A 26,466-nucleotide genomic window follows, 5' to 3' on the forward strand; every position below is an offset into this window, starting at 1 on the left:
CACTGCCGGTTGTTTCTCCTGCCAGTTGTCACCAACCACTTACCACCCTGTAGGGGAATACACATTTTTTTCTCATGGTTCCCAAATGGTTGCAGACTGGTCTCTCAGAACTGTGTGACTGTGGCCTTACGCCCTCAGATCCACTGTTTTTAGAATGTAAATGTAGTGTATTGACAACCTGACTGGAAAGCTGGTCTTATCGTTTCACATAAGTGTTACATATTTTGAAACTTTAAAGCAGATGTAAAACATGAATACAAGACCAAAATTTTTGTTTTGTGTCAGAGAGAAGAGCTTAAGTAATTTGGGCTGTTGTACAGTTTGTATTTTGTGGCTTTTTTTCATTCAGTTTTTTGTGATTTATTTGTTTTGTAACATTTTTCTGGATAAATCCTAACAGCACTCATTTAAACTGGAGAAACAATGCTGTAAATAAAAATAAGCTGATTTAAACTGAGATGCAAGACCATCTTTATCCATCTTTAACCATCTTAACCATCTTTCCCACATATTTATTTAAGGGTGGGATTTCCTTGACTTCAGAAAGTGTTTCCCACTGCAATGAATATTGTTTCCACACAAAGCAGGGTGTGTTACTGTCTGCTTCTCATCCAGAATGTATGTGAGCAGGTACCATTAGGAAGTCCCAAAGGAAAAAGACTATATCTGTACTTACAGCGCATACTTTATTAATTTCAAAGGAGAGAAGCTGTAAAAGCACTTAACCGGCTACTTTTCCTCCTAAACAGATTCATTTGCAAGGACAATGCACATTGATGAAAAGCATCTGTACACGACCAGTGTTTTTTGGGGTTTTTTTATGATCTCACATGCCTTTCATAGTCATGACCTCAATCCACAAAGGACTCCTGTTATCTGCGGGTTTTTGAGCAGTGCTTGGAGCATCATTACGGTAATCATGAACCGTCCCCTCCCTTGTAATTTTCTGCAGAAACATTTCTGCAATACTTGAGCTAAGTAAGTTTAATAAGTTGGATCAAAATTAGAGGATGTGATATCCTGTGAGGTTTTCGGTAGCATGGGCTTCCTTTAAAACTGAGATAAAGTCAGAGGTGCAAATTCAGCTTGAAGAAATGCACATGTAAAAACATCAGCGCAAGATCAGTAAAGATCTGTTTTTCCTGTTTACCCATCACAGCACCACTGGATAAGCTGCACCCATCTCTATTTACTTCAATGAGAATCAGGCCACTGGATGCATTGCAGGCTTCCTGTTTCTAAGAATACATTGCCATTGAACTCCTGATCCGTCGGCTCTTGTGTGCTGGTAGCGAGCACTTCCTCAGCCTCATGACTAACACTTGTTTACTGCTTTAACTTCCTCATGCCTTCACTGAAACTTTAATGCATGTTTTTGTCCCCGGGTTTCCAGCAGTCAGTAGCAGTTCTGTGAATTTGTCAAGGCCATTTCCACAGGACGTGACTTAACAGAGACACATGTGCGCTCATGTTTGGCGGCAATCCTGCAGATGTGGCAGAAATCGTCACATAAATCTGTCTCATATTGGCATCGTCACAAGTAGATTTAATTCAGTGTAGCTGATGCACTGATCTGAAGTAATTTCCTGTGGTTACGGATAGACTGGTATAAAAATGCAGAACATCTGTTACTGTTAGCTGATGTTCAAATGAGGAAGGTAGTCCTTAGGTCGTCTTAAGCAAAGTAAACGTCACAAATCCATGATAGTGTGAAACATGCTTTGAGACCGTCAAAGTAACGCCAAGGCATTTGACACAAAGTGCGGTCTCATTCCTGTTCACAGCATTTCAAACCATCAAGCACAGTTAAGCACTATTGCTTCACACACAGCTGACATCAATTACGTGTGTGACAGTTGAGGCCTTAAGGTGGAGATTTAAATTAGGGCTTGGACTGTGTGGGATGTAGACAAGTTTACAACCACTCATCTTGGGCATGAATGTGATGTTAATTTGGGGTTTTTAATGATTTCTTTGAACTGTTCCTTTTTCAGAGTAGAATGACTGTAGAGCATTCACATTTAATGACTTTAAAAAACAAGACTGGATGCCTGAAGTTTACATACAATCTCAATTATAGACATTCAACTAAATCTTTGGTGGTAATGAAGATTCTACGATTATTTTTTACTTGACAAGGTTAAGGCCTGGTAATGTCTCATTAGTGACTACAATTGGTACTTTCTCTATGAAGGATTTTTCAACAACATTTATTGTATTGATAAATACTCAGAACAATCAGAAAGTCCAAGGAAATCAGTGAAGATCTAAAAAGGAGAATTGTAGATTTGACAAGTTGGGAAGGTCTCATGGAGCCATTTCTAAACAACTGCAGATTCAAAGATCATCAGTTTAGACAATTCTGGAAGAAGACCCAAGTTTCCATCCTTAGATGAGAGTGTAGCGCCTCTACTCAGGACCAGTACACTCTCACTTCAAATAGAGACCCTAGACATCTTTCTAGGTTCAGGAGGAGGTTTTGTTTTGGAGACTCACAAAAGGAGTTGGCTTGGAAGTGAATAACTGGGACCTTTATTGCCTCAGTACCATTTATACACATATACAACACAATAACCCAAATTGCACACTAATAGTGCATTTTTAAAGGTGAATACATGTAAAACAAAACAAAATAAAGACATCTAAATTGAAGATTTATACTGAACAGTATCAGAGCTCTTTGGAATGAATGAAACAGATTAAAGTGTTCCTGTTGTGAAGTTTGAATTGTCCAGTCTGAATTGTCCTTTAAAGTCGTTGAAAACCCAAACAGGTGTACTGTAGGGGAATTGTCAGTGTGCAAACCCTATTATCCGGGTAGGAAAAGTAGTGCATAGGGCTTATCTGTAATCCAGGGTTGCTTGAATCAGTTTCTCAGGCAAATCCCACAATCCGATCGCATGGCTGGCCACACCATTTCACGATCATCCAGGATCTCATTTGGGCTGTTCTCGCCGTCAGTGGTTCTCCAGAATCCTTCTAGTAGTTCAAAAAAACCAATCTACACAAACAGTGCAGAACAATCAATTTCTTTTCCCATTTTGTGTTCTTAACATGAGCTCATTAACTTCTTTTCCAAATGTATTAATCACAAATGGCATTCCCTTTAGCTTTACCAAGTTACAAGAGTTACAGTAACTTGTTTGTACCAGTATCAACAATTTTATCAAAATTATATCACAACAAAGAACATCAGCAGCTTAAACTGTAATGTAAACAGTCATAGCAATGAAAGTGACATTCATCCTTAAGGCTGACAAGCAAATGTAACTTAATTCAGTGCAAACACGATTAAACTTGAAATATGCTCATATCTATTAAGACATAACCATTCTAATATAAACAGAGCTATTGCTTCTACTTGAATACCTCCCCGATCGGAATATGGCTTCAGCGGGGTGGGGTGGCTAACAGCTATTAGCAGCTAGCATCGCATCTAGCATCGGCATCGTTTAGCTCAAAGCATTCAACACTTATAACACACTGTAAAGAACAACAGGAGAAGTGAAACAACACGCCAGATTCTCATAGCTCCCGATTGGTTTTTGTTCAAAGGTTTCTGAGCTGAATCGGCTAGTGAAATACATTATCTAACTTAACAGGTAGCTAACGAAAGCACGTGACTCACCGGGATTTTCAGACACAAATAACTTGACAGACGTTATTCCCTTTGTGGTCAGAGTTCGGGGCCTAATAAAAGAGTACCTTATTAGCATTTATACGTAAAACAATCTGGTCTCATTAACCGGGTTGCAGTATTGCATACCAAGATACTTTTTCCATGCGCTCCGACACGTACTTGACCGCCATCAGAGGGAAGATCTCACAGGAAGAGAGAGGTAATACTTCCTGCGCACTAGACGCAAGGTCGTCAGAACACAAGACTGCATCACAGCGCCCCCCTGTGACAATAACAGGCTATAGCCTTAGATTACAAAAAGGGATTTTGCAGCCCTGTATTTCACATGGGTTACACCCTCCCCCTTTGACCCAGCATGAGCCCCTTCATGCGTCACGCTGTGGTCTACAGATGAACTCTCATAGTCACCTATTGTATAAAGTGCTTGGTTAAAGCTCTCTATGAGGCTCTGCGCAAAGGAAATTAAGGGATTTCCCAACTCAGGATAATGGAAGCGCCTTGGTGGTCGACGTGTCCTTTCTGACTTACGAACATGGTCATTTTTTTCTCCACTGTCAACAGTTTCCTTATGCTCCAGAGCTACCTCAGGGGTTTGTGGGTTCAGATCAATGGTTTCCGTAGCTATAGGAGCCTCTACATCAATGGACGGTACATCAATGCTGTCTTCGGCCACAGCTGATTTTTGATTAGTCATAGTTGGTAAAGTTACATCGTCTTCAGTAGGGTGTTGCTCAGCCACAACATCTGGCTCCTCTCCTTCAGCTACTTCAGGAGGTACCCCTACAGGCTCTGCAGGCAGCAAAGGGGAGCTGCCTCTGCAAGGCTCATTCTGAGGCTGAGGGTTTACACAGTCTGCTGGCGTAGCTGGTATACAACTACCCTCCGGTACTGTTTTTTCCGGTTTGCTGTCGTCTCTTCGGGATTTCAAACACCTGAACCAACTTTCCAGGAATGACAGAAGACTGCCTAGGATAGACAGGTGAGTCGTCTTCAGATTCTGATTGCTCCTCCAGTAACAGAGGCTGACTGCGCCTCGTTCTTGGCCTGCAACTCTTTGGCTTGACCTGGTCAACTTCCTCAGCTTCAGATAAGTCACCACAAGGGAGTAAGAGATCCCTGTGAAGAGTTCGAATAGGACCATCTCCATTCATAGGCTGTACAACATACACAGGTAGGTCTACCATCTTTTCCACCACTCTGTACATGGTTGACTCCCACTTATCTGCAAGTTTGTGTTTATTCCGAAGTCGCAGGTTCCGCACTAGTACTTGATCACCTTTCTCCAAAGTTGACTCCCTGACAGTTTTGTCAAAACGGCGTTTATTCCGTTCAGCAACCTTCTGAGAGTTTTTGGCAGCGATCTGATAGCTCTCTTGAAGGCGAGCCTTCAGAGCTCTCACATACTGAGAGTGAGATGTAGGAGAGCCATCTTTAACTGGCAGGCAGAATGCAATATCCACGGGAAGCCTCGGCTGGCGACCAAACATTAACTCGTATGGGCTAAACCCAGTGGTCTCGTTCTTGGTGCAATTATAGGCGTGAGTTAGTGGTTTCACATAATCGCGCCAATGAGTTTTCTCTTTGTCTTGTAGAGTTCCTAACATGCCAAGAAGAGTTCGGTTGAACCGTTCAACTGGGTTTCCCCGTGGATGATAAGGACTGGTGCGCACCTTCGTGATACCAGCTAGGGCACAGAGCTCTTTAATGAGTTGGGACTCAAAATCCCTGCCCTGATCACTAAGCAGGCGCTCAGGAAAACCATAATGCACCAGAAACTGCTCCCAAAGACACTTCGCAACTGTTGTAGCCTTTTGGTCTTTTGTTGGCATAGCAACAGCGTATTTGGTGAAATGATCAGTTATGACCAGAATGTCTTTGGTGTTGTGACTGTCAGGCTCCATGGATAAATAGTCCATGCATACCAGTTCCATGGGACGGGTTGTTTGGATACTGACAAGAGGTGCTGCTCTTTCAGGAAGAGTCTTTCTTCTAACACAACGTCCGCAAGACTTAATCTTTCTCTCTACATCAGTTGCCATTTTAGGCCAATAAAATCTTGACCTAACCAAGTCGAGGGTTCTTTCCAAACCCATATGCCCCATGTCGTCATGAAGGCAAGTGAGAATGGTGGACCTTAAAGACTCAGGGACGACAAGCTGAAAGGTGACATTTTCACCTGATTTGCGGGTTCTGTAGAGGAGACCATTTTTCAGTTCCAAACGTTTCCACTCTTTGAGCATTAGTTTAAGCTCTAAGGATGCAGAGTTAGGATTGGAATTTGCTTCACCTCCATTTTCTAACATGTTGACCACATACCCAATAATTGGGTCAGACCTCTGATGTTGTTGGAGTTCTACCTCACTATAGGTAGGTATGACAGAACAACCTAATGTTCCATCATCTGCGTAGACGTCTGGCACCGCATCGGTATGTAGAGCAAGGGACTCTACCAAAGTGATAGAAGGTAGGCTATTGTCAGATTCACCTAAGAGATGACGGTGGCACAAGACACTGAATGTGTCAGCTGTCACATCTTGTCTGTTGGGAGATGAAGAGAGATGATGGGAAGCGAATTGTTTCATTCGCTCTTTTTCTTCAAGAGAAGCATAGTCATCATCCACAGTATCATGTGGCCGCCTAGAGAGGCCATCTGCATCTTGATTGCTCTTACCAGCACGATACTTAATATTAAAGTCGAAGGTGGAGAGAGCGGCCAACCAGCGGTAGCTGGCAGCATCAAGCTTGGCTGACTTCAAAACATAGGTTAATGGGTTGTTGTCCGTTAAAACCGTGAATGTGTTCCCGTAGAGATAATCTTGGAACTTCTCTACAATGGACCACTTTAATGCAAGAAATTCCAGTTTATGAGCTGGATACCGCTTTTCACTGGGTGAAAGTCCTCTACTTGCGTAGGCAATAACCCTCACTTCACCATCCTGTTCTTGATACAAGGCTGCCCCTAACCCAGAGGTGCTCGCATCAGTATGGAGGACGTATGGTAATTTTGGGTTAGCATATCCAAGCACTGGAGCTGATGTCAGTTTCTCTATGATTACCTCAAAAGCTTCCTGACAAGCAGGTGTCCAACGGCTGGAAAGAGGCTCTTTAGGGTTCAAGTATCCGCTAGGACCGGGTGTCACCTTTCTGCCCTTCCTGTATGGTGGGTAGCCTTTGGTAAGATCATTCAGGGGTTTGACAATTTTTGAATAGTCCTTCACAAACCGTCGATAGTACCCTGCAAAGCCTAGGAAAGACTTGAGGTCACTGAGCGTCTGGGGTCTTGGCCAGGTTTTGAGAGCTCTGACCTTCTCAGGATCGGTCTCTACACCTTTGGTAGACACGATGTGTCCTAGGTATCGCACAGAACTTTGGAAGAAGGAGCACTTTTTGGGAGAAAGTTTCAACCCATATTCTCTCAGTTGCTGAAGGACACGTAGAAGCCTGGTTTCATGTTCCTCCAAAGTGCTGGAGAACACGATGATGTCATCTATGAACACCAGAACTTCTTTCAGATTGAGGCTGCCCATACACCGTTCCATTAAGCGCTGGAAGGTGCTGGGAGCGTTGGTGATCCCCTGGGGCATACGGTTAAACTCGTAAAATCCCAAGGGGCACACAAAAGCTGTCTTGGGCTTATCACATTCCTCCATCTCAATCTGGTAATAACCAGACTTGAGATCCATTACTGAAAACCATTTGGATCCAGCAAGGGCTGAGAAAGCCTCTTCAAGGTTTGGAAGTGCGTACGCATCTCGTATTGTTAACGCATTGAGCTTACGATAATCAATACAAAGACGGACCTCTCCATTCTTCTTTTTAACCACCACAATCGGTGAAGCATAAGGGGACTCTGATTCACGGATTACTCCTGCATCAAGGAGTGCTTGCAAGTGCTTCCTCACAGCTTCATAATCATTTGGGTGGATTGGCCTGGACTTTTGCTTAAAGGGTGCTTCTTCCTTTAAGTTTATGTGATGTTTCACTTTAGATACATGTCCAAGATCCAAATCATGCTGGGCAAAAACATCAGCATAGGCACTTAGACGCTGGGTAACCCTCTCTTTCCACTCCTGCGGGAGGGGAGAATTGCCAAAGTCAAATGTCAAATCTGGGTGAGCAGGTTCATCAACTGGCTGTGCAGTAACATTACAACATTTCACAGTGTCATCATTTTTGGTTGAAATGGGTGATTCGTCATATATCTTTGCAGGACTATGGAGCTCTGCAATGACACATCTAGAAGGCAGTGTTACGTCATGCTCAGTTTCATTTCTCACCCATATAGGTAACCTATGAGGATGCTTCTTGGGCAAAGTGACAAGACAGCACTCCACAAAAATTCCCCCTGGTAAGGTGGATGTCGTTGGCTGTTCAACAATGGCACATTCACCAGCACTGCTGGATCTGACACAGCCTTCAAGGAGGACCCTCCCTTGAGCTGGTACTACGTGTTGCACCTTGCCCTTAAGAGTTACAAAGCCATTGTTTCCGGCTAGGTTTATCTCTCTCCTGACCTTGAGTGTACGGAGGATCTGCCTGTAGCCATAGACCGACGACAAATCATTGGGATCTTTACCTTGACAATATTCGTCGTACAGAACATCAAGTGCATTTGTCCCAATCAGCACAGGCAAGTCACAGTTAGAGCGTAAGTCAGGTACTACTAAAGCAAGGCTAGAAACCTCAGGCTCAGTTTCAATAAAGCTTTTTGGAAACTTAAGGCTGATGGGTATGTATCCCAAGTAAGGAACATTTTGGCCACTAGCAGCCTCAACATCCAGGCCACTGATAGGCTGAATGGGATGTTCTGAAAGATTGGTGTTGTAAAATGAAGCGGACACTGTGGTCACTTGAGACCCAGTGTCAAGGAGACAACTGCAATTGACTCCCGACACGGTAACATTTGCTGTACATTTCTGTCCTACAAGTCCCTTGGGTAACCTAATCTGGGGTCGTGCTGCACGAGAGAGAGAAGATACTTTGCTCTGAGGTTCCGGTTTGGGACGTTCATGATTACTTTCAGTTCCTGGTAGTCCCTCCCCAGAAACTGATTTTAGTTTAAAGCTGACATATTCTGTTCCTCCCAGACTTGTAGTTTTTGGTTGAACTCCTTACGTTTCATTTCAACTAGTTCAGGGTTTGGTTCATTGCTGCAAGAGGGAGCAATATGACCATCCTCGCCGCACCTGAAGCAGTACCATGGGCGTGGCTTCTTAGTGGGCTTAGTCTCACTTGGGTCAGATTTCTCTTTAGGAAGAATCTTGAACTTAGGTTTGGTTTTCTTATTTGGCTTGTCAGAGTTCTGGCTTGAACTGTCAATAGCTGATGCTTTCAGTGAAGCCACTTGGGCTTGTAGCTTTGCAAGTTTCCTTTCTAACTTATGTGCATCAAAAGGCACTAGCCTATCATTAACAGCTGATACGTCTGTATCATCAGTGACATACTCTCCTACTTCAAGGGAGTTCAAATGTGCCTTAGGTTTAGAAATGCCTAAGTGCTGTTTCATTCGGCTGGACTTTGCCGCTTGCCGGTCCTCCTCAGTACGTAGCATGAGGAGCAACTCTGGAAATGAAGGTGGCTTGTCCTTCTTCTGCTCAAGCTGCAAGGTTGTGATCAAGCTGTTGTTCCAGCAACCTCTACAAAACTGTTTAAGCAGTTGGCGATCTGAATCATTTGTAGTGATGCCACCTCTTTTAATGACTTTACTCAGGGTTATCTGCAACCGCTGTAAATAGGCAGAAGGCTTTTCACCTGAGTTCTGGTTTGTGCTCAGGAATTTGGCAAAAAGCTCATCCCCATCATCAACAGTACCATACGCTGAGTCAAGAAGGCTGAGATAGTCATGGGGAGAAGCGTTAGGACCAAGGTGCTTTACAATGTTAGCAGCTGGTGGAAGAAGGCTCTCAACTATTTTCCTTACCATATGTTTGTCAGATATGGTACAATCTATGAGGTGGAATTCAACATTGTTGCGCCACGTATCATAATCAGCTTCGAAAGTAGAGCAAGGGGTTTTCCCCGAGAAGGGCCTGAGCTTTGCATGACCTTGAGAAGGCATTTCATTGTTCTTAATGACATGCTCAACTACTACTCTCTGTACTTCAGGTGTAGTGAGCTGTTCAGGTGGTAAGTAGATAGTGGTTTTTCTGTGCGAGGGAGTCACTTCTACACTTGGAGAGGATGAGTGAGAGTCATGCTCAGGCAAGTGGGTTAAATCACTGCCCAGTTTAAGAGGACTTTGATGCTCTATGATGGCTGGTTCATCTTGGTCTGTGTCACTAGTGAGCTGCAGATTCTGATTAGGCACTGTTACATTTGGCCCAACTGCGGGATCACTCTCAGTGGACTTCTTCATTCTGGCCAGCTCATCTAGTAAAACCTTCTCAAAATCTGCACCACTCAGTTTAGCAAGCCCTTTCAGTTCAGTTAGGTAAGAATGGGTTAAACATGAACCCCTGTCTGCAGCATACAGCGCAGACAGAAGCTGGATATGATGGACAACACTTGGGTTACGGCTTTGTCTTTTGCAAGGCAAGCTATCCTTAAGGAACTGGACTGGTTCACCTGATTGGAACTCCACAATGGCTGTGTTTTTAAACTGTGCCTCTGTGCTAGTTACTTTGATTACTCTTCCAATAGAACCAAACTGCCCTAAGTAATCAATAACCTCATTGTCAACCTCATCGCCTGTTAACCCTCCTACTAGGACAGAGTTAGGTACTTTGACACCTTCACTTTGGATTACATCCATGTTGTCTTATTGCTCCAACCCAGAATGTCATGGACAATTGTAATGATTTGACCCAAAAGGCATGAAAGCACCAGTTGCTCAACTTCCAAAATAAAAGGAATTAAACCTCCTGGCTGGCTCGCCACGTTTTGTGTAGCGCCTCTACTCAGGACCAGTACACTCTCACTTCAAATAGAGACCCTAGACATCTTTCTAGGTTCAGGAGGAGGTTTTGTTTTGGAGACTCACAAAAGGAGTTGGCTTGGAAGTGAATAACTGGGACCTTTATTGCCTCAGTACCATTTATACACATATACAACACAATAACCCAAATTGCACACTAATAGTGCATTTTTAAAGGTGAATACATGTAAAACAAAACAAAATAAAGACATCTAAATTGAAGATTTATACTGAACAGTATCAGAGCTCTTTGGAATGAATGAAACAGATTAAAGTGTTCCTGTTGTGAAGTTTGAATTGTCCAGTCTGAATTGTCCTTTAAAGTCGTTGAAAACCCAAACAGGTGTACTGTAGGGGAATTGTCAGTGTGCAAACCCTATTATCCGGGTAGGAAAAGTAGTGCATAGGGCTTATCTGTAATCCAGGGTTGCTTGAATCAGTTTCTCAGGCAAATCCCACAATCCGATCGCATGGCTGGCCACACCATTTCACGATCATCCAGGATCTCATTTGGGCTGTTCTCGCCGTCAGTGGTTCTCCAGAATCCTTCTAGTAGTTCAAAAAAACCAATCTACACAAACAGTGCAGAACAATCAATTTCTTTTCCCATTTTGTGTTCTTAACATGAGCTCATTAACTTCTTTTCCAAATGTATTAATCACAAATGGCATTCCCTTTAGCTTTACCAAGTTACAAGAGTTACAGTAACTTGTTTGTACCAGTATCAACAATTTTATCAAAATTATATCACAACAAAGAACATCAGCAGCTTAAACTGTAATGTAAACAGTCATAGCAATGAAAGTGACATTCATCCTTAAGGCTGACAAGCAAATGTAACTTAATTCAGTGCAAACACGATTAAACTTGAAATATGCTCATATCTATTAAGACATAACCATTCTAATATAAACAGAGCTATTGCTTCTACTTGAATACCTCCCCGATCGGAATATGGCTTCAGCGGGGTGGGGTGGCTAACAGCTATTAGCAGCTAGCATCGCATCTAGCATCGGCATCGTTTAGCTCAAAGCATTCAACACTTATAACACACTGTAAAGAACAACAGGAGAAGTGAAACAACACGCCAGATTCTCATAGCTCCCGATTGGTTTTTGTTCAAAGGTTTCTGAGCTGAATCGGCTAGTGAAATACATTATCTAACTTAACAGGTAGCTAACGAAAGCACGTGACTCACCGGGATTTTCAGACACAAATAACTTGACAGACGTTATTCCCTTTGTGGTCAGAGTTCGGGGCCTAATAAAAGAGTACCTTATTAGCATTTATACGTAAAACAATCTGGTCTCATTAACCGGGTTGCAGTATTGCATACCAAGATACTTTTTCCATGCGCTCCGACACGTACTTGACCGCCATCAGAGGGAAGATCTCACAGGAAGAGAGAGGTAATACTTCCTGCGCACTAGACGCAAGGTCGTCAGAACACAAGACTGCATCACAGCGCCCCCCTGTGACAATAACAGGCTATAGCCTTAGATTACAAAAAGGGATTTTGCAGCCCTGTATTTCACATGGGTTACAAGAGGAAAAATCTAGGGACCACCAAGGCTCAAGTCTGAATTGTCTTCAGTGAAAACATGAAGAAAATTTCACATCATCGTGGACTGAGAGGGTGCCGACCAAGAAAGTAACCCCTGCTCCAAAGTCGACACCTTCAAGCTCGACTGAAATTTGCAGATGCCCTCATAGACAAGCCAAAACGTTCTATGGTCAGAAGAGACAAAGATTGACAAATTGAGTCACACTGACAAGAGGTATGTTTGGAGGAGTAAAGGCGAGGCTTTCAGACCTAAGAAAAATGTACCAGCTGGTGGTGGTAGCATCATGCTCTGGGTCAGCAGTTCAAATCATTAAAAGTCTAAAATTACCATGATGTTCATGCCCATGATGAGTGGATGTAAATGTTTAATCATAACTGTATCTCTGCATCACTGCATCACTGGGCAAAGCAATCACCAATTAAGTTGCTGTACGACTACTAGGACCTTCAGTTATCAGTAAACCATGCAATGCTGGCTTTGCTCTGTAATGTGAGAAGAAACATGTCTTTAAATCTTACTGAGAATAAACATATGATAATTCAAATAATTATTAATAATGAATAATTCAGAATCATTTTAATCACACTGCATCTTTATCCACTAGCTTTTCTTAGCACTTTGGTTAAAAAAAAAAAAAAAGGAAAAGCAAACACTAGATGATAAAACACTGAGTTTTTTGGAGCCAGATGTGTCTTTATTTAAATAACATTATACTAGCTAGCTGGCTTAGCAAACATAGATAATTTCTTTAAGTCGTCTTCAGGAATAGTTCTCCAGGTTTCTTGAAGGACATTCAAAGCTCTTCTTTGGATGTTTCTGCCTTTTGTTCTGTTCTCTGTTAACATGATCCCACACTGCTTCAATAATGTTGAGGTCCGGGCTCTGGGGAGGCCGATCCATGACTGATAGTGCTCCACTGTGTGTTTTTATATGCAAGTATGATTTTACTGCATTGGCAGTGAGTTTGGGGTCATCGTCATGCTGAAAATGAAGCTGTTGTCAATCAGATGCTTTCCAGATGGTGGATCAAAATCTGGAGGTACTTTTCTGTGTTCATTATTCATCAGTTTTGACAAAATCCCCAACATCACTGACTGAAATGCAGCCTCAAACCATGCCACAGCGGCCACTGTGTTTTAAAGTGTATTTAAAGCACACTATGTTTTACTGTTGTAACTCTCTCCTGACCTCCTCAGTAATTATTGTTAATTATTAGAATGAGAATTCAATCAAGGCAGCACGGTGGCATGTTGGTTAGCACTGTTGCCGCACAGCAAGAAGGTCCTGAGTTCAATTCCAACATCAGGCTGGGGTCTTTCTGTGTGGAGTTTGCATGTTCTCCCCGTGTTTGCGTGGGTTCTCTCCGGGTACTCCAGCTTCCTCCCACCGTCCAAAGACATGCAGCTTCAGTCCATCAGATCCGTTGTCACTGATTTTCAGTCCAGTTTGTGTAATTTTCATACCTCAGCATTTTCTCATTGTTTTCCTTCCTTAAGAATGGCCACCCAACCTCTTCTGTGCTGGATTTCTTTTCTTTTGATTAAAGACATGACTTTAAGAAACCATTTCTGAGCTTCTGAAATGGGATGTGCCATGTGCCAAAGGGTTCAGAACCACTGTATTAAATGGTTGATGGCTCAGTTCATAATACTGCATTACGCTCTGTATGATATAAGTGATCATATACTGCACTAAAAACAATTAACAGACACTAAAACAAGTGAATAGAAATGCCAATAAGCCCGTCATGCAGTTGAAGTAAGTTAATAGTTTATCATCTGAGTTTCTGGGTCAGTCAAATGGATTTTTTCTCTCACGAAAGAGGAAACTCCCCGCTTCCCATTTGTCATGAGTGTGGTGTATGATTGGAAAATCCCTCTGATAAAAAAGACACGGTGAGATCTACCTTACTAGCATCGTGGGCGGTATGTTAGGAATGCTGAAGAGGTCTGAATGAGCTCAGAAATGCGGGAAGAAGGTGTTCTGTCACTTCTGGCGTGGTTTGACTGGTGCCGAAAATGTGATGATACCAACCACCGGTGAACATACTGTGCATCATGCCATGCACATTTTGCAGTAGGTTAAAATAGCGAGAATCAGTTAATTTTTTTCATGGAAGAATGACTCAAGCTTGAAACAAAAAGCTGAAACAATTTCCAGTAACTGCACTTCATTAGAAACTTCTCTTAGGTTTTCTTTTGTATTTGTTGAAAACAATGCTTTGCCCTGTTCATACACATACCATACGCACATCTGGCCCATGGCGTGCTGTTCTGGCCACTTGTGCATGGGGATGTTTCACTCCTGAGAACAATGGAATGAGAACTTGGCTGTGCTTGAGGGCGTGGAGGGTGTACAGCACAAGGGTTGGGGTGAGCGATGTGGCCCCGGCCGTGTGGATGTGACCCGGGCCTGGGTGGGACCACAGGAAGTCTGCCGCTTGCTGCACGGCCCTCTCAGACCGCTGCAAGGTCATGAATTATCTAAGCGACTCATCACAGCGTGATGTCAACACTTCGTTGTCGACTTTAGAGGCTCCAAAAGGAATGTCACGATCAAATGTGTGAATATATCATGTGGAGAGTTCATTTCCCGAGTTCTAGCCAGCCAGGGGTGTAGCTAGGACCCATGACAGAATACTGTATTTCTTAAGGCAGTATTAATTAATCCTACTGAGCTGTTTCATTTTTTGTTTTTCATTTTGTCCTCTGCAGCTGTATGACGTTCGAGCCATTATCTTGGAGGAAAAATATTCTTTAATACTCTGTTGCTGTAGGGTGAGGCATTTTTATCATGCTTGCAGTAGGGCACATATAACCAGACAGGTGTCAAACTAGTCAGCTTAATAATTTTATTTCAAAGTAAAATCCAAAAGTGAGCTCAGCTAAAATAAATCACAGGTGCTGTGCAAAAGTCTCGAGCCAACCCTCATTTCTTTATATTTTGGAGAAAGACAGACTTTCTTGCCACTTTTTAAAAAGTAATCTTAAGCAATGTTTCTCCAAGCTTTCTGAAGGCCTGTCAAGGTTTTCTTTGGACATAACTGCTTTTTTACTCATTTTTCAGTCCAGGCCTTGTACCTGACCATTTTCAAAATAATTTTTTTGTTTGTTAAGCCACGTAACACTGACTTATGAATCCTTCAAGCACAAAAAGACATTTAACAGACAACCTAGCAAAACTATTTTAAATTCTGACTTAAGGAAATTTGTTACGAGCAGCCTGTCACAAAAACACATTTGTTTCCATTTCTTTAGTTGAATCTGTGAAAAATGCCAAAGATTACTCAGTTTGACATAAAATAGTATTTTTCCACCAACAAGGTGATTCCCAGAGAGATAATAGCTGAAAGCTTTGCATATCAGTGTGGTGTGCAATGTGTCCTTAAAAATTGAGGTAACTGAACAAGTGGAGGACAAAAAAATCTGAAAACAGGATTCTTTGTTCAAATCAATGGATTTCAGTCAGCGGTGTTGGAGATCTTGTCAAATTTCAGATTTTGATCCACCGTGTAACACCATCTGGAAAGCATCTAATTGGCAGCAGCTTCATTTTCAGCATGACAATGATCCCAAACTCACTGCCAATGCAGTGAATTCATACTTTTATATAAAAACATACAGTGGAGCACTATCAGTCATGGATCGGCCTCCCCTGAGCCCGGACCTCAACATCATTGAAGCAGTGTGGGATCATGTTGACAGAGAACAGAACAAAAGGCAGAAACATCCAAAGAAGAGCTTTGAATGTCCTTCAAGAAGCCTGGAGAACTATTCCTGAAGACGACTTAAAGACATGAAAAGAAGGCTGCCTAAGAGAGTTCAGACTGCTGAAGAATAAAGGTGGTCACACCAAATGTTGCCTTTCAAGTTTATTAGAATTTTACAGACTCTGTTTTTGCATGTGTTTCGTTAATCCTTTAGACAATACTTCAGATGGAAATCAGTCTTTAGATTACTGGAGGCAAATCACGCAACAGTTTTTTATGTTGCAATCTGTTCGGACACTAGTATCAAAACGTTGAAAACATGAAAAAAGTCACCTAATTATTCCTTATCTGTTCAATTGAACTCCTTAACTTTAGATTTAACTTAAGATCCACGTAATTCTCTAACTGTAATAGTTGAGCTAATCTTTCCATCTACCTCCACCCACTGCAGCAGTACCCCTTGGGTTAGGTGGAGCCCTGCTTGATGCTAGTCTAAATGAACCATAGTATAACATCTACCATTTGTTTACCTTGCAAACAATTGTGTTCTGATATTCAGTTTGTTTTTTGTTGTTTTACATTTTGCAGCAGGACATCTAAGACATCCCTCCTTGCAAACATCAGTTATTTTGAATCAAACTCTTGAAAACATCTCAAACAATAACCTTATTCTAGTTTTAAAGAGCACAGTTCCTCCTGCTCAGGGCACCGGGCCAGTGTCCACTTGTACGAGGCGTGCCATCACTCTCGTCTTCGGGATCATCTTGCCAACAGGAACTCCCTAGCTCCTCTCCTAGTTTCCTGCCATTGTTCTTCTCTTTGCCACCAGGCGCAGGCTCCTCCCAGGATCTGGGAAAAGGTGGGATTCTATAGCGGCCCATTTCCCCTTTGATCAGCTACCATCACAGCTGGAGGAGGAGGGGTGTGTTAGGAGCAGAATCCATAAAAGTGACTGGCCTTTTGTGTGTATGTGAGACGTTTGACTTTAAATACCACCTCAAAAAGAGATTAAAAACAAAACAAAACAGAAAAAACACCAGCCTGGAGCTCTGGCATGTACAATACATGATCTTAAACAATAACCCAGATAAAATCATACTTTTAGAAAGTACTGTATACAGATTTAAGAGTACCATTTAGATTCAGATCTGATTGAAATTTTGTGATGTCAGTGAGTTCCCACGGTTTAGGTTTACAATCTATTCTTAATGTTTCCTGTCACACCATATGAGTGAGTTTCTCCTGGAAAATATCTAATCAGTTAAATCAATTAAAAGGCGGATTTGTGAATTTACGGCACAGGGGTGTTGAAAAACACCACTGTTGACCTTCAGCTGGAAGTTAAAGGCCGTCACAGCATTAACTGCTTAAAAAGAAAAGACGTTTTTGGTCACGTGAATGAAAGTGTTGATGCAAAAAAAAAACCAAAACAAAAAAAAGGTTTGCTTTCCCTAAAGAGTTTTACAACACAGCTGGCTTTTTTTAAGCTGTCATGAAACCCACAACAACAACTAAAAAAAAGCGCACTTTAGCCAAAATGAGAACAAAGAGAAGTACAGCTGATAGTTGGAGTCGTTACTGTAACATACAGTACTGTGCAAAAATGTTGACTCAACCCTCATTTCTTTAGGAATAGTTCTCCGGGCTTTCCAGGTCATATTCCATTATTTTTGACACGATCTCCAACACCATTGGTTCAAAATTCAGCCTCAAAACTATGACACAGCCTCCATCATCTTTTAAATATAGCATACAAAAACATATTGGCGCGGATTTTAACCAGACCTTTCCAATTCATCAACCTATCAGACCTGTTGTCATTGATTTTCAGTCCTGTTCTTGTGTAATTTTTATACTTGGGCCTTTTCTCCCTGTTTCCCTTCTTAAGAAGGCTTCTTTACAGCCGCCTTTCCAGTGAGACCATTTCTGTTTTTTAGGCCTTGAACTTGTGTTGTCCAGTTTCCTCAAATCTTTTTTAAGGACACACTGAGTCTTAGCTCTTATGTGCAGACACAACACTGGTTCATCTCTTGAGTTAGGAACTTTGTTTTATGATTGAATGAGTCATATATTGTGTTAAATGGGCTTAACCAACGAAAACATTTCTCCCTAAATGGTCAGAGTGGAAAAGCAGCAAATGTACAAAGAAACACATTGAAAGACGTTCAAAAAGCCTGGAGAAATATTGCTCAACAGCACTTTTAAAAATGAAAGAAAGTCTGACTTCTTGAAGAAATAAGATGTGGCTCGAGACCTCTGCTCAGTAGGGGAAAGTGGGGTAATTTGTGCCACCCCCTAGTTTCTAGGAAGCCATAGAAGAAACTGATCAAGTGGCAGTACATTTTTGAAGAGTCAGCCATTTTACTCATCCTGCAAAGAAGAGAGCCTCACTGCATGAGAAATAAGCTCACTTAAAAACTGTAAAATTTCTACAATCAAGGTTCTCTGATTTTTTTGTCTGAACAGTTATAGACAAGTTTGAAAACACTTCCCAAATTTTCTAGTCCTTTGCTAAGCTACACTATGAGTCTATACGCCATGCTTTTTTTTTTTTTTTTTTTTTTTTCAAAATGTTGGGGTTGGCATGATTTGTGCTAAGGGGCCTGGGTTAAGTTTGGCCAGTGGCACAACTCCCCCAAATTATAAATATTTTAAACATATTCTTTTATTGTAATTGTAGGTTGTATTTTTACAGTTTTTCACAGTGACATTCTTAATTTCAGGCCAAAAATAGAAATAGACCATAATGCAACGAACTTATAATAAGGAGGACAGGCAGGGCTTCCACTCCTTTAGAGTGAATGAAGTGGAGAAAGGGAAGTCCATTCGTCAGGTGGCGAGGAAGATGAACGTATTCAGGATGACGTTAAAACGATACATGTAAAGGACAAGGTAGATGGAAAAGAAACAAGGCTATAAAAGGATATAAAAGATCTGGACCGGCCAATCAAGTCTTTGGTTGAGACGGTTGATGGTGCCGACACTGGTGCTCATTTTCACTTTGAAAGAAAATGATGACGGAGTCTTCCCTAGAGAAGATGTGCATAAAAAACTACCCACAGCCAGAGGGGAGCAGTGGGTAGCATCAACATGTGGGATGTTATGAAACATACAGATGTGCTCATATGGCACAATTGACTTGTATAAAACTGGCCTCTGATGTTGTGAAATAACTTTAAATAAACCTTAGATAAGTAATTTTGTGTTGAATTTGTCTAGCTTTTATGGAGCATTACAATTTCTGAGATCAAAATATACTGTTTTACTTTAATAATCAGTGGCACAATTCAAGTCATTCTCTTCAAAGGCACAACTTACCCCACAATGGGGGCAAGTTGTGCTGCAAGACCACCTTTTTTTCAGAAAGCTATATTTCTTAAATGCTATATTTCACATCCAAAGTGATTATTCCCAGGGATGCACAACATCCTGAAAGGTGGAAGCATTACTTTCATGGCCTCTCTTTAAAGTCACTTTAAGTAAAAACTGGCACAACTCACCCCTGGCCTCATAAACCAGGGGGTATGGGTTTGAGTCCCATCTGGGGGAGACCTCCAATAGAGTTTTGCAGTATGTGTAGGACTCATAACCCAGAAAAGAGTCAGCAGCCATGACGGTTGGTGCTTCAGTCTCTAGTTTTTCCAGTTCTTGATCATGCTGAAACTCACATACTCTCCAATGTGTCCATTGGGGTGCTTTGGCTGCTTCACCAAACTGCCACTAAAAAAATCACAAGTCAACACTCACTATTGTTTCACAGGGGACTTCCTGGAGCCCTGAAGGGAAACTTTGTCCACTACCACCAAACCGTAGGGTCTGGAAAATGAGGCTGCATTCAAAATACTTTGGTTTTAAATCAGTTCTGCTGTTTTTGTCTGTAATATGATTAACATCCAATCTCTGGCTATAAAACCATTGTTCAGAGGATTTTTTTAACATCACTTTTTCAATACAATATTTCCCTTGTAGGCAACAATGTGTCAATTAAAGTGATATTAGCAGTGGGAGGTGTTTAAAAACCAGAGGGAAGTTGTAAAAGAAATAAAGATGAGATTAAGCTAAGGCTATAGAAGAAATACCAAGAAAACATATTCCCTGGATATCCAACAAATTGTTGTTGACAGAGAAAACTGAACGCCGTCCTTCAATGGTGAGAATTTTGTTGTCAGCCCAGAGTTTTCACGCCAGTGAGAATAACTCACGCCAGAGGCTGGATCCTTTCTCATGCTCCTTTCCCAGTGTGCTTTAAGTGTTTTTTAGAGGGGCGTCAGTGAGGTGGGGTTGGAGGGTGCACAGGAAGGAAAAGGTGTAGCTGGGAAATCTCATCGAGGCTCCTCAGCGAACAAGAGGACACCCTAGTCAGGATCTGGGCGCCGCTGCCAAGTCATCTCAGGGTCGCAGACTGCAGCGGCCGTCGTTTCGGTGAAGCAGGCACAGAAAGCCTTGCAGAGAAAACCCCAAAATGTAAACATGCATGTGAGCGGGAGGGCGTGGAAAGAGGAGAAGGAGCCTTGGTGCTCATGTGCAGTGTTTCCTCAGGAGATGAGGAATGACTTCCTCTCTGAGATTAGCAGAAGACTGCACAGTTTCTGGGGACAAGCACTTCCACATGCCCGTTTATAATAATAACACTATTGATATGCATTCATACAGTGCTCATTTAGCGCTCCATCAGGGTGATAGACATGAATTGTTTTCATGTTATACTGATTTGCCTTAGTTATAATATTCAAACATCTATCACACCCTCCTAGCTTCACTTTTTATTTAGTGCCATCAGCCAAAAGTTAAGTCCAAAGCTTAAATTTCCAAACCCTGCATGCTGACAGTGTCTCTATGTTCACATCTGCATGCTCATAGAAACTGTTTCATGACACAAAATATAATTTTTTAAGACGCTATTCTCTACAGGCAACCCCGGTAATGTGCTAACAGCCAGTAACTCCCCACTCCAACCGAAGAAGGCCGTCCCTCCCTGAGCCTTTTTCTGCTGGATGTTTCTTCCTGTTAAAAAGGAGTTTTTCCTTCCCACTGTCACCAAGTGCTTTCTCATAGCTGGGTTTTTTATTGGTGGGGTTTCCTCTATGTTTTTGTAGCGTCTTTACAATACAAAGCGCCATGTGGTGACTGCTGTTGTGATTTGGTGCTATAAGTAAAAATGAATTGAAACAAATTGAATTGCAACCAATTTTACTCAGTGACAGCTGGTTGTTGACCAGTCTCCTGGCCAGCATGACCCAAGGGAGCAAATCAGAGATGAATAAAGGTATGCAAATGGAGAAACATAAATTTTGGTTTGTCAGATTGTCAGAAATGCACAGACTACATGCAGACCACATGCTCTTATATGCATACTCAGTCCTTAAGTTTTAGCTCCTGCATTAGCATGACAGGCAGGATAAAACCCACCAGTGACAGATACACAGCATAGCCATTCTTGATATTTTAAGAAAATCAATTAAATGCAAATAAAAATGATCTTTATTTACATATTTTAAGAATATGTATAAACATATAAGATATAAGCTCATTGCAATGAGGTAATATGCTCAACGTGGTCTTAAAAACGGTACAATAAATGAATAAGAGTTGTTTATGTCTTTGATTTGTAAAGCAGTGAGGGATTCATTTGTTAAATTACTCCTGCTGAATTTTACTTGCAGAAATAACGTACATCTAAGGTGCAAAGTGGATAAACTCGAGCTGCATTTACAGCAAAGGTTCTTTGCAGCAAACTGATGGAAACGTGTGCATAGCCACACTTGTCAATCTGGCTCCGTACAACTTTCCACACTTCAAATGAAAATAGCAGGGCCCGACTAAAAATGACCACCTCGACAGATGTGCAGCGAGCTCGGGCAGCAGGAAATGGCGAGAGTGTCACGTCTTTCAGCAAGCGAGGAGAGGAGAGGTCGACCCAGAAACATATGCTGCCTGACCTTTGGCTTTTTCTTCCTGTAAGGACGCCTTCCCGCTCCCTCTCTTTCCGGCTGTCTTTTTTTAAAAAGTGTTGCCATTGGAAAAATATTTAGTCAGATTAATAAGTATACACTTATATTGGATTTGTAATTTTTTTTAAATATATATTTATATAATGGAGGATCTATAAAACAAAATCATCAGCATTTATTTACCCAAGCCACCTGGGTTGTTGTGCTCAGATGTTGAAATCTAAAGCACTGGCTCCCTCTAGTGGTGAGATAGTGGGTTTTTGAGTTGGGTAGAATGGAGGGCCATGAGGGCCAAAATAAATTAACTAAATATACAAGCAATTCATTAAATGTAATTATTTATTAAAATTGTAATTAAATAACTGTATCAAATGTTGTAAATGAAATAAATTGATATTAAGTATTAACATATTTAATTAATCACTTCTAGTTCAAATGAATTAATTAAAATTGATTAATAATCTAATATATGTATTAATTTCATTTTGGCACTCGTGACCCTGCATAATTTCAATCAAAATGAACGTTTATTCACCTTTTCTCGCTTTGGTTTTGAGGAGGAGCAGAGTCAGTCCAAAGAAAGACATTTTATTCAAACATCCATAGTCAACAATAAACAAATAATTTGCCATTTACAGTCATTCCTCGCATTTACAGTCGTGTTAAAAAGGAGATACAAATGGTTTCCGCTAAATGAGTTTCTGCACAAAACTTAATAATTTAGTTCAAACATACTTTTCAATGAAAATTAAAAACTACTGTTAACTCTCTCTCTCTCTGTCTCTCTATCCTGGCCTTTGGATGTGCATGTACTGAAAAAAAAAGCCATAAAAATGAAAAGGTTTGAATGCTTTTATTCACTGTAAACCTTCACTTCTTATGTTAACTCGTCTGCAAAGACTTTTCCACAGTTCATGCAAGGTTACATTCCATCTAAACTGCAGAGAACTTGTCTAGAGTTCGGTGAATTTATCGACGAGGTGAATAAATTATATCCTAGCGGTTGCGAAGCTCTCGTTCGCTGTGCTTCAGCAACTTCTGTGAAACATCTGGCCTTCGTCTTTCTCCCAGAAAAAGAAGTCCCCCCTTCCCTGTCCTGTTCCCTATAATCCCTGATGATGATGTTACTCAGTTTCAGTCAACCCTGTGCTGGGGATTCTTGTTTTATGAGAAGCACACAGGGCCGATGTCCAGGCCAAACTCCTGATCAGCTTGTCCGATGTCCATGGGGGCCAAGTCCATGATAGGCAGCCTGGTTGAAGTTTGAGTCCTGTACTCAATCACCGTCCGACCCCATGCGCCATTTGATTTCTAAGGACAACAACAGAAACATCAGTCAGTGTATTTTCCAGGAAAAACTAATTTAGGCATTTTATCGAAGACTCACCGAGCAGCCGTCCTCAATGACAGTATATCGTAGCCGGTTGGAGCCTTGGGCTCTCAGTTCTTGACCATTGAAGGCTCTGAGGACCAGTGCTTTCTTCAGATCCCCACTGTTCTCGTCGTTGTAAGCAACGCTGTTCCTGCAGTGGTAGGTGACGTTCTGGTGCGACTCTTTGGACAAAAGCTGTAGCAACTTCAGCTGCACGGCCACCGCGTTTGGTTGTTCCTCCTTGTTGCCGTAGCGGAACTGAAATCACACGTCATATGAACAGCTCAGTGATTTTTTTTAAGCAACTACACCATGCATGCCACTTCTAGAAAAGCATCCACTCCTTACCCTGGTGCCACCGTTCATGTCAGCCTCGAACCAGATGGGTTTGTTGTCATTGGGCCTTGATTTCGTCCACCAGGCTTTGCGGGGAATGTTGGGTGGGTTGGCAGAGATGCAGGTTTCACCAGTCTCCATATTGCAGAAGACCCTGATGGCATCTTTTACGCTTCCTTGGTTTGGATCAATCCAGTACTGACCTGTATGAGAAATACAAGCGCCATCACTGAAACTGTAGAAAAATCAAAATCTAATAACCAGTAAATGGTTGAAGAAGTGCAGATCCTGACCGCTGCTTTTCTGTGGGTAGCAGTTCTTGATGTCCTGGCAGGTTTTGGCAGGGTTCCTCTTGCTGCCGTCAGGACTGCGGAAGTTCTGCAGATTTCCACTGAGGCTCTTCAGCGTGGCGTGGATGCCGGTGTCTGCCCGCAGTGTGGCCGAGTTCTTGTTGGGAAGGGCTTCATCTTTGTTGAACTCGGGAAGCAGAGGAGGTTCGGCGGCCACAGCGTCCTCAATGAATTCCACGGCTTCAGGAATTCCTTGTGCTTCGTAATCGACCAGGCCAGCAAAAAGGTCTTCAGAAAGTGAGGTGGGAGGTCCTGGGGATCCTGGAGGGCCAGGGGGGCCTGGTTCACCAGGTGGGCCCTGAATAATGAAAATGATTAATTACCTTTCTAGTTACTAAAATATAAAGCTATTTTTGATCCAAAGAGGATGATCTACTATGACTTTCTACCTCTTGAAATTTTATTGAGTATCTCTCTTTGACTTCTAACTTTAACTTTAGGTGTAAAGTATCACATTGCCATCCTAAAATATGATTCATTATGCTGTGACGATGAAAATCCATCCCACCGAATCTTTGGCGATTGGCAAACGTGAGTTTTCAGCTAATATTTTCATGCTTTTGTTGAGAAATCACAGGCTAAAAGCAACAAGTTTAAGCTCTGTCCAGAATGATGCTTTGTTTACAATGCAATTTAATTCAGTTTTATTTATATAGCTCCAAATCACATCTTTCCATCTTCCCAGTCGTGCCCCCGTGTCTGTCTGGCCTCCCCGTTTGTTCTGAACAAACAGCATTCACTGTAATTTTATCAGATGTATCCAATGTAATGCATGAACCAGAGAGAAAACCGTTGTACAAGCACATAAATGTATTTTGTACTGATAAAATAAGTGTGGTAAAGTGCTCAAAGTCTGACTGCGGAGTGCAGAAATGTTCCTGGAATATGTCACAATGGAAATTTTTGTACACGCTTGTTTTTCATCTATGCAGGAAAAAAAAATCACAGCTTCTTTCCCGCTTCTTTCACCTGTGCTCCGATATCTCCGCTGCTCCCTCTGCTTCCAGGAGGACCCATAGCTCCAGGGTGGCCAATGTTTCCTTCCTTACCTGGAGGACCGACCACTCCAGGAGGCCCCTGTGTGGATATCAGAAAAACATTTTCACAAGACGACAGGAAGAGAAATTATGTTTAGTTTTTAATGTGATTTTGATTATTGCTTACCCTCGGACCGCTTGGTCCAACGACTCCTATAGCTCCTGCGTCTCCTGTGGCACCCTAAAACACAAAGGAGTACATTAAAACTTCTAATTTCTTGTTTCCATGATGTAACCTTAATGTCCACACATCTTTCTTACTTCTGTTCCTTGCAGGCCTTGGAGCCCGGTGAATCCTCTGTGACCTTTCTGACCCCTCTCCCCAGGCTCTCCAGCAGCCCCTTTGTCCCCCTGTGGTCCTTGAGGGCCAACTTTTCCCCGTATTCCTGGCTGTCCTTGGGGTCCAGGAGGGCCTCTTTCACCCTAAAAACAAAAGAGACGTAACAGTTGTGGATTTAAAGATGTAGCTCGAGTTTAATGCTGAACTTTAATCTGTTGCTTGCTGTTAAAAAAAAGAGAACTAAAAAAATTAATTGGCTAAAATATCTGATGGGAGATAACAGTGGGTACTCACAGTAAAATAAATAATATACTTTTATTTTGAAAATCAGCAAAAGAACAAAGTGTCTATGTTGGTGTCTGGGATTGTTGCCCATTACTATGTGTGTCCACATGAGAGTGAGAGTAGCTTTAAACTATGAATGGCAGCTGAGACACTGCAGCTGTGATGATTTGGCTTTAAACTGAGCTGGAATTACATATCTATCCAATACTGTATGGATAAATAAATAATTAACTCTCAACAGGATTACATTTGTGTACGTCCATTTCAAGGAGTCTTACAATCAGATTCAGCCATTTATCTGAAATGCAAGTGAAAACACATCAAAAGTATCCACCAATCAGAGACAGGAAGGAGATGACCAATCAGATAATGGCATTTAAATGAGCCATAACTCATTAACTGTCAGTTGTTCACACCTTTGTCAGTTACACAGCTGTTAAAGTTGAAAGGCCTGATTTAGACTTCTGAGGGGACGTTTTGTGGAGCCTACAGCGTAAACATGAGAGGCTGACATCATTATCAGTATTACTAGGCTGCTGGATTACATGTTAATTACCACATGGCCGTGTCCTCGTGTTTTACATCTGGTACCATCCATGATTTAAAAAAAAAAAAAAAAAAGTTAGAAATTTATCCCTCTTTGTTGTGGTCATTTTTTTTTCAGAGACCTTCTAGTTTTTGTAGTCCTGGTTGATCTGTTTGTTAAACTCACATTTACACCCATTTGACCTGGACTGCCTGTTATTCCCACTGGACCCTCAGTACCTGGAGACCCTGGACCACCAGCCAGACCCTCTGGGCCAGGATTGCCCCTGTCACCCTACAAACAGGCCAGAGATTAGACCACACCAAGCCTCTAAAACAAACACACAGATACATTTTATACATTTTATCTTACCCTTTCTCCGACTAGGCCGTCCTTACCAGGAGGCCCCTCAGCTCCAACAATACCCTGAATAAACAAATGATATTAGAAACTTAAGATCTGAGAAAAACAAAACAAGAAATTGTTCACTTCTGATAAGAGG

The 26,466-nt window shown here is 41.8% G+C and overlaps 1 protein-coding gene and 1 long non-coding RNA gene across 4 annotated transcripts in view; both read right to left on the reverse strand.

Moving 5' to 3' along the window:
* Nucleotides 1–2,509: 2,509 nt before the first annotated feature.
* LOC113016453 (uncharacterized) lies at nt 2,510–4,530 on the reverse strand. Of its 2 annotated transcripts, XR_003271250.1 has the most exons (3): nt 3,767–4,530; nt 3,629–3,690; nt 2,510–3,001 (listed from the first exon to the last, which is right to left on the reverse strand). It is a non-coding gene; the product is annotated as an uncharacterized LOC113016453 (long non-coding RNA). The 2 variants fall into 2 exon arrangements; XR_003271249.1 differs by having other exon boundaries at nt 2,510–3,690.
* An 18,086-nt stretch (nt 4,531–22,616) lies between these two features.
* Nucleotides 22,617–26,466, reverse strand: part of LOC113016460 (collagen alpha-2(V) chain-like) — a 35,088-nt gene continuing 31,238 nt past the window's right edge. For both annotated transcript variants that reach the window (XM_026159299.1, XM_026159298.1), the window contains 9 exons: nt 26,337–26,390; nt 26,151–26,258; nt 25,135–25,296; nt 25,001–25,054; nt 24,806–24,913; nt 23,780–24,134; nt 23,499–23,689; nt 23,166–23,408; nt 22,617–23,089 (listed from right to left, as the gene is read on the reverse strand). In XM_026159299.1, the coding sequence (XP_026015084.1) occupies nt 22,943–23,089; nt 23,166–23,408; nt 23,499–23,689; nt 23,780–24,134; nt 24,806–24,913; nt 25,001–25,054; nt 25,135–25,296; nt 26,151–26,258; nt 26,337–26,390 (1,422 nt within the window). In that variant the 3' untranslated portion in view covers nt 22,617–22,942. The remainder of the gene's footprint in view (nt 23,090–23,165; nt 23,409–23,498; nt 23,690–23,779; nt 24,135–24,805; nt 24,914–25,000; nt 25,055–25,134; nt 25,297–26,150; nt 26,259–26,336; nt 26,391–26,466) is intronic.

Source organism: Astatotilapia calliptera, chromosome 23 (genome assembly GCF_900246225.1).
Source record: "Astatotilapia calliptera chromosome 23, fAstCal1.2, whole genome shotgun sequence".
NCBI classification, from domain to species: domain Eukaryota; kingdom Metazoa; phylum Chordata; class Actinopteri; order Cichliformes; family Cichlidae; genus Astatotilapia; species Astatotilapia calliptera.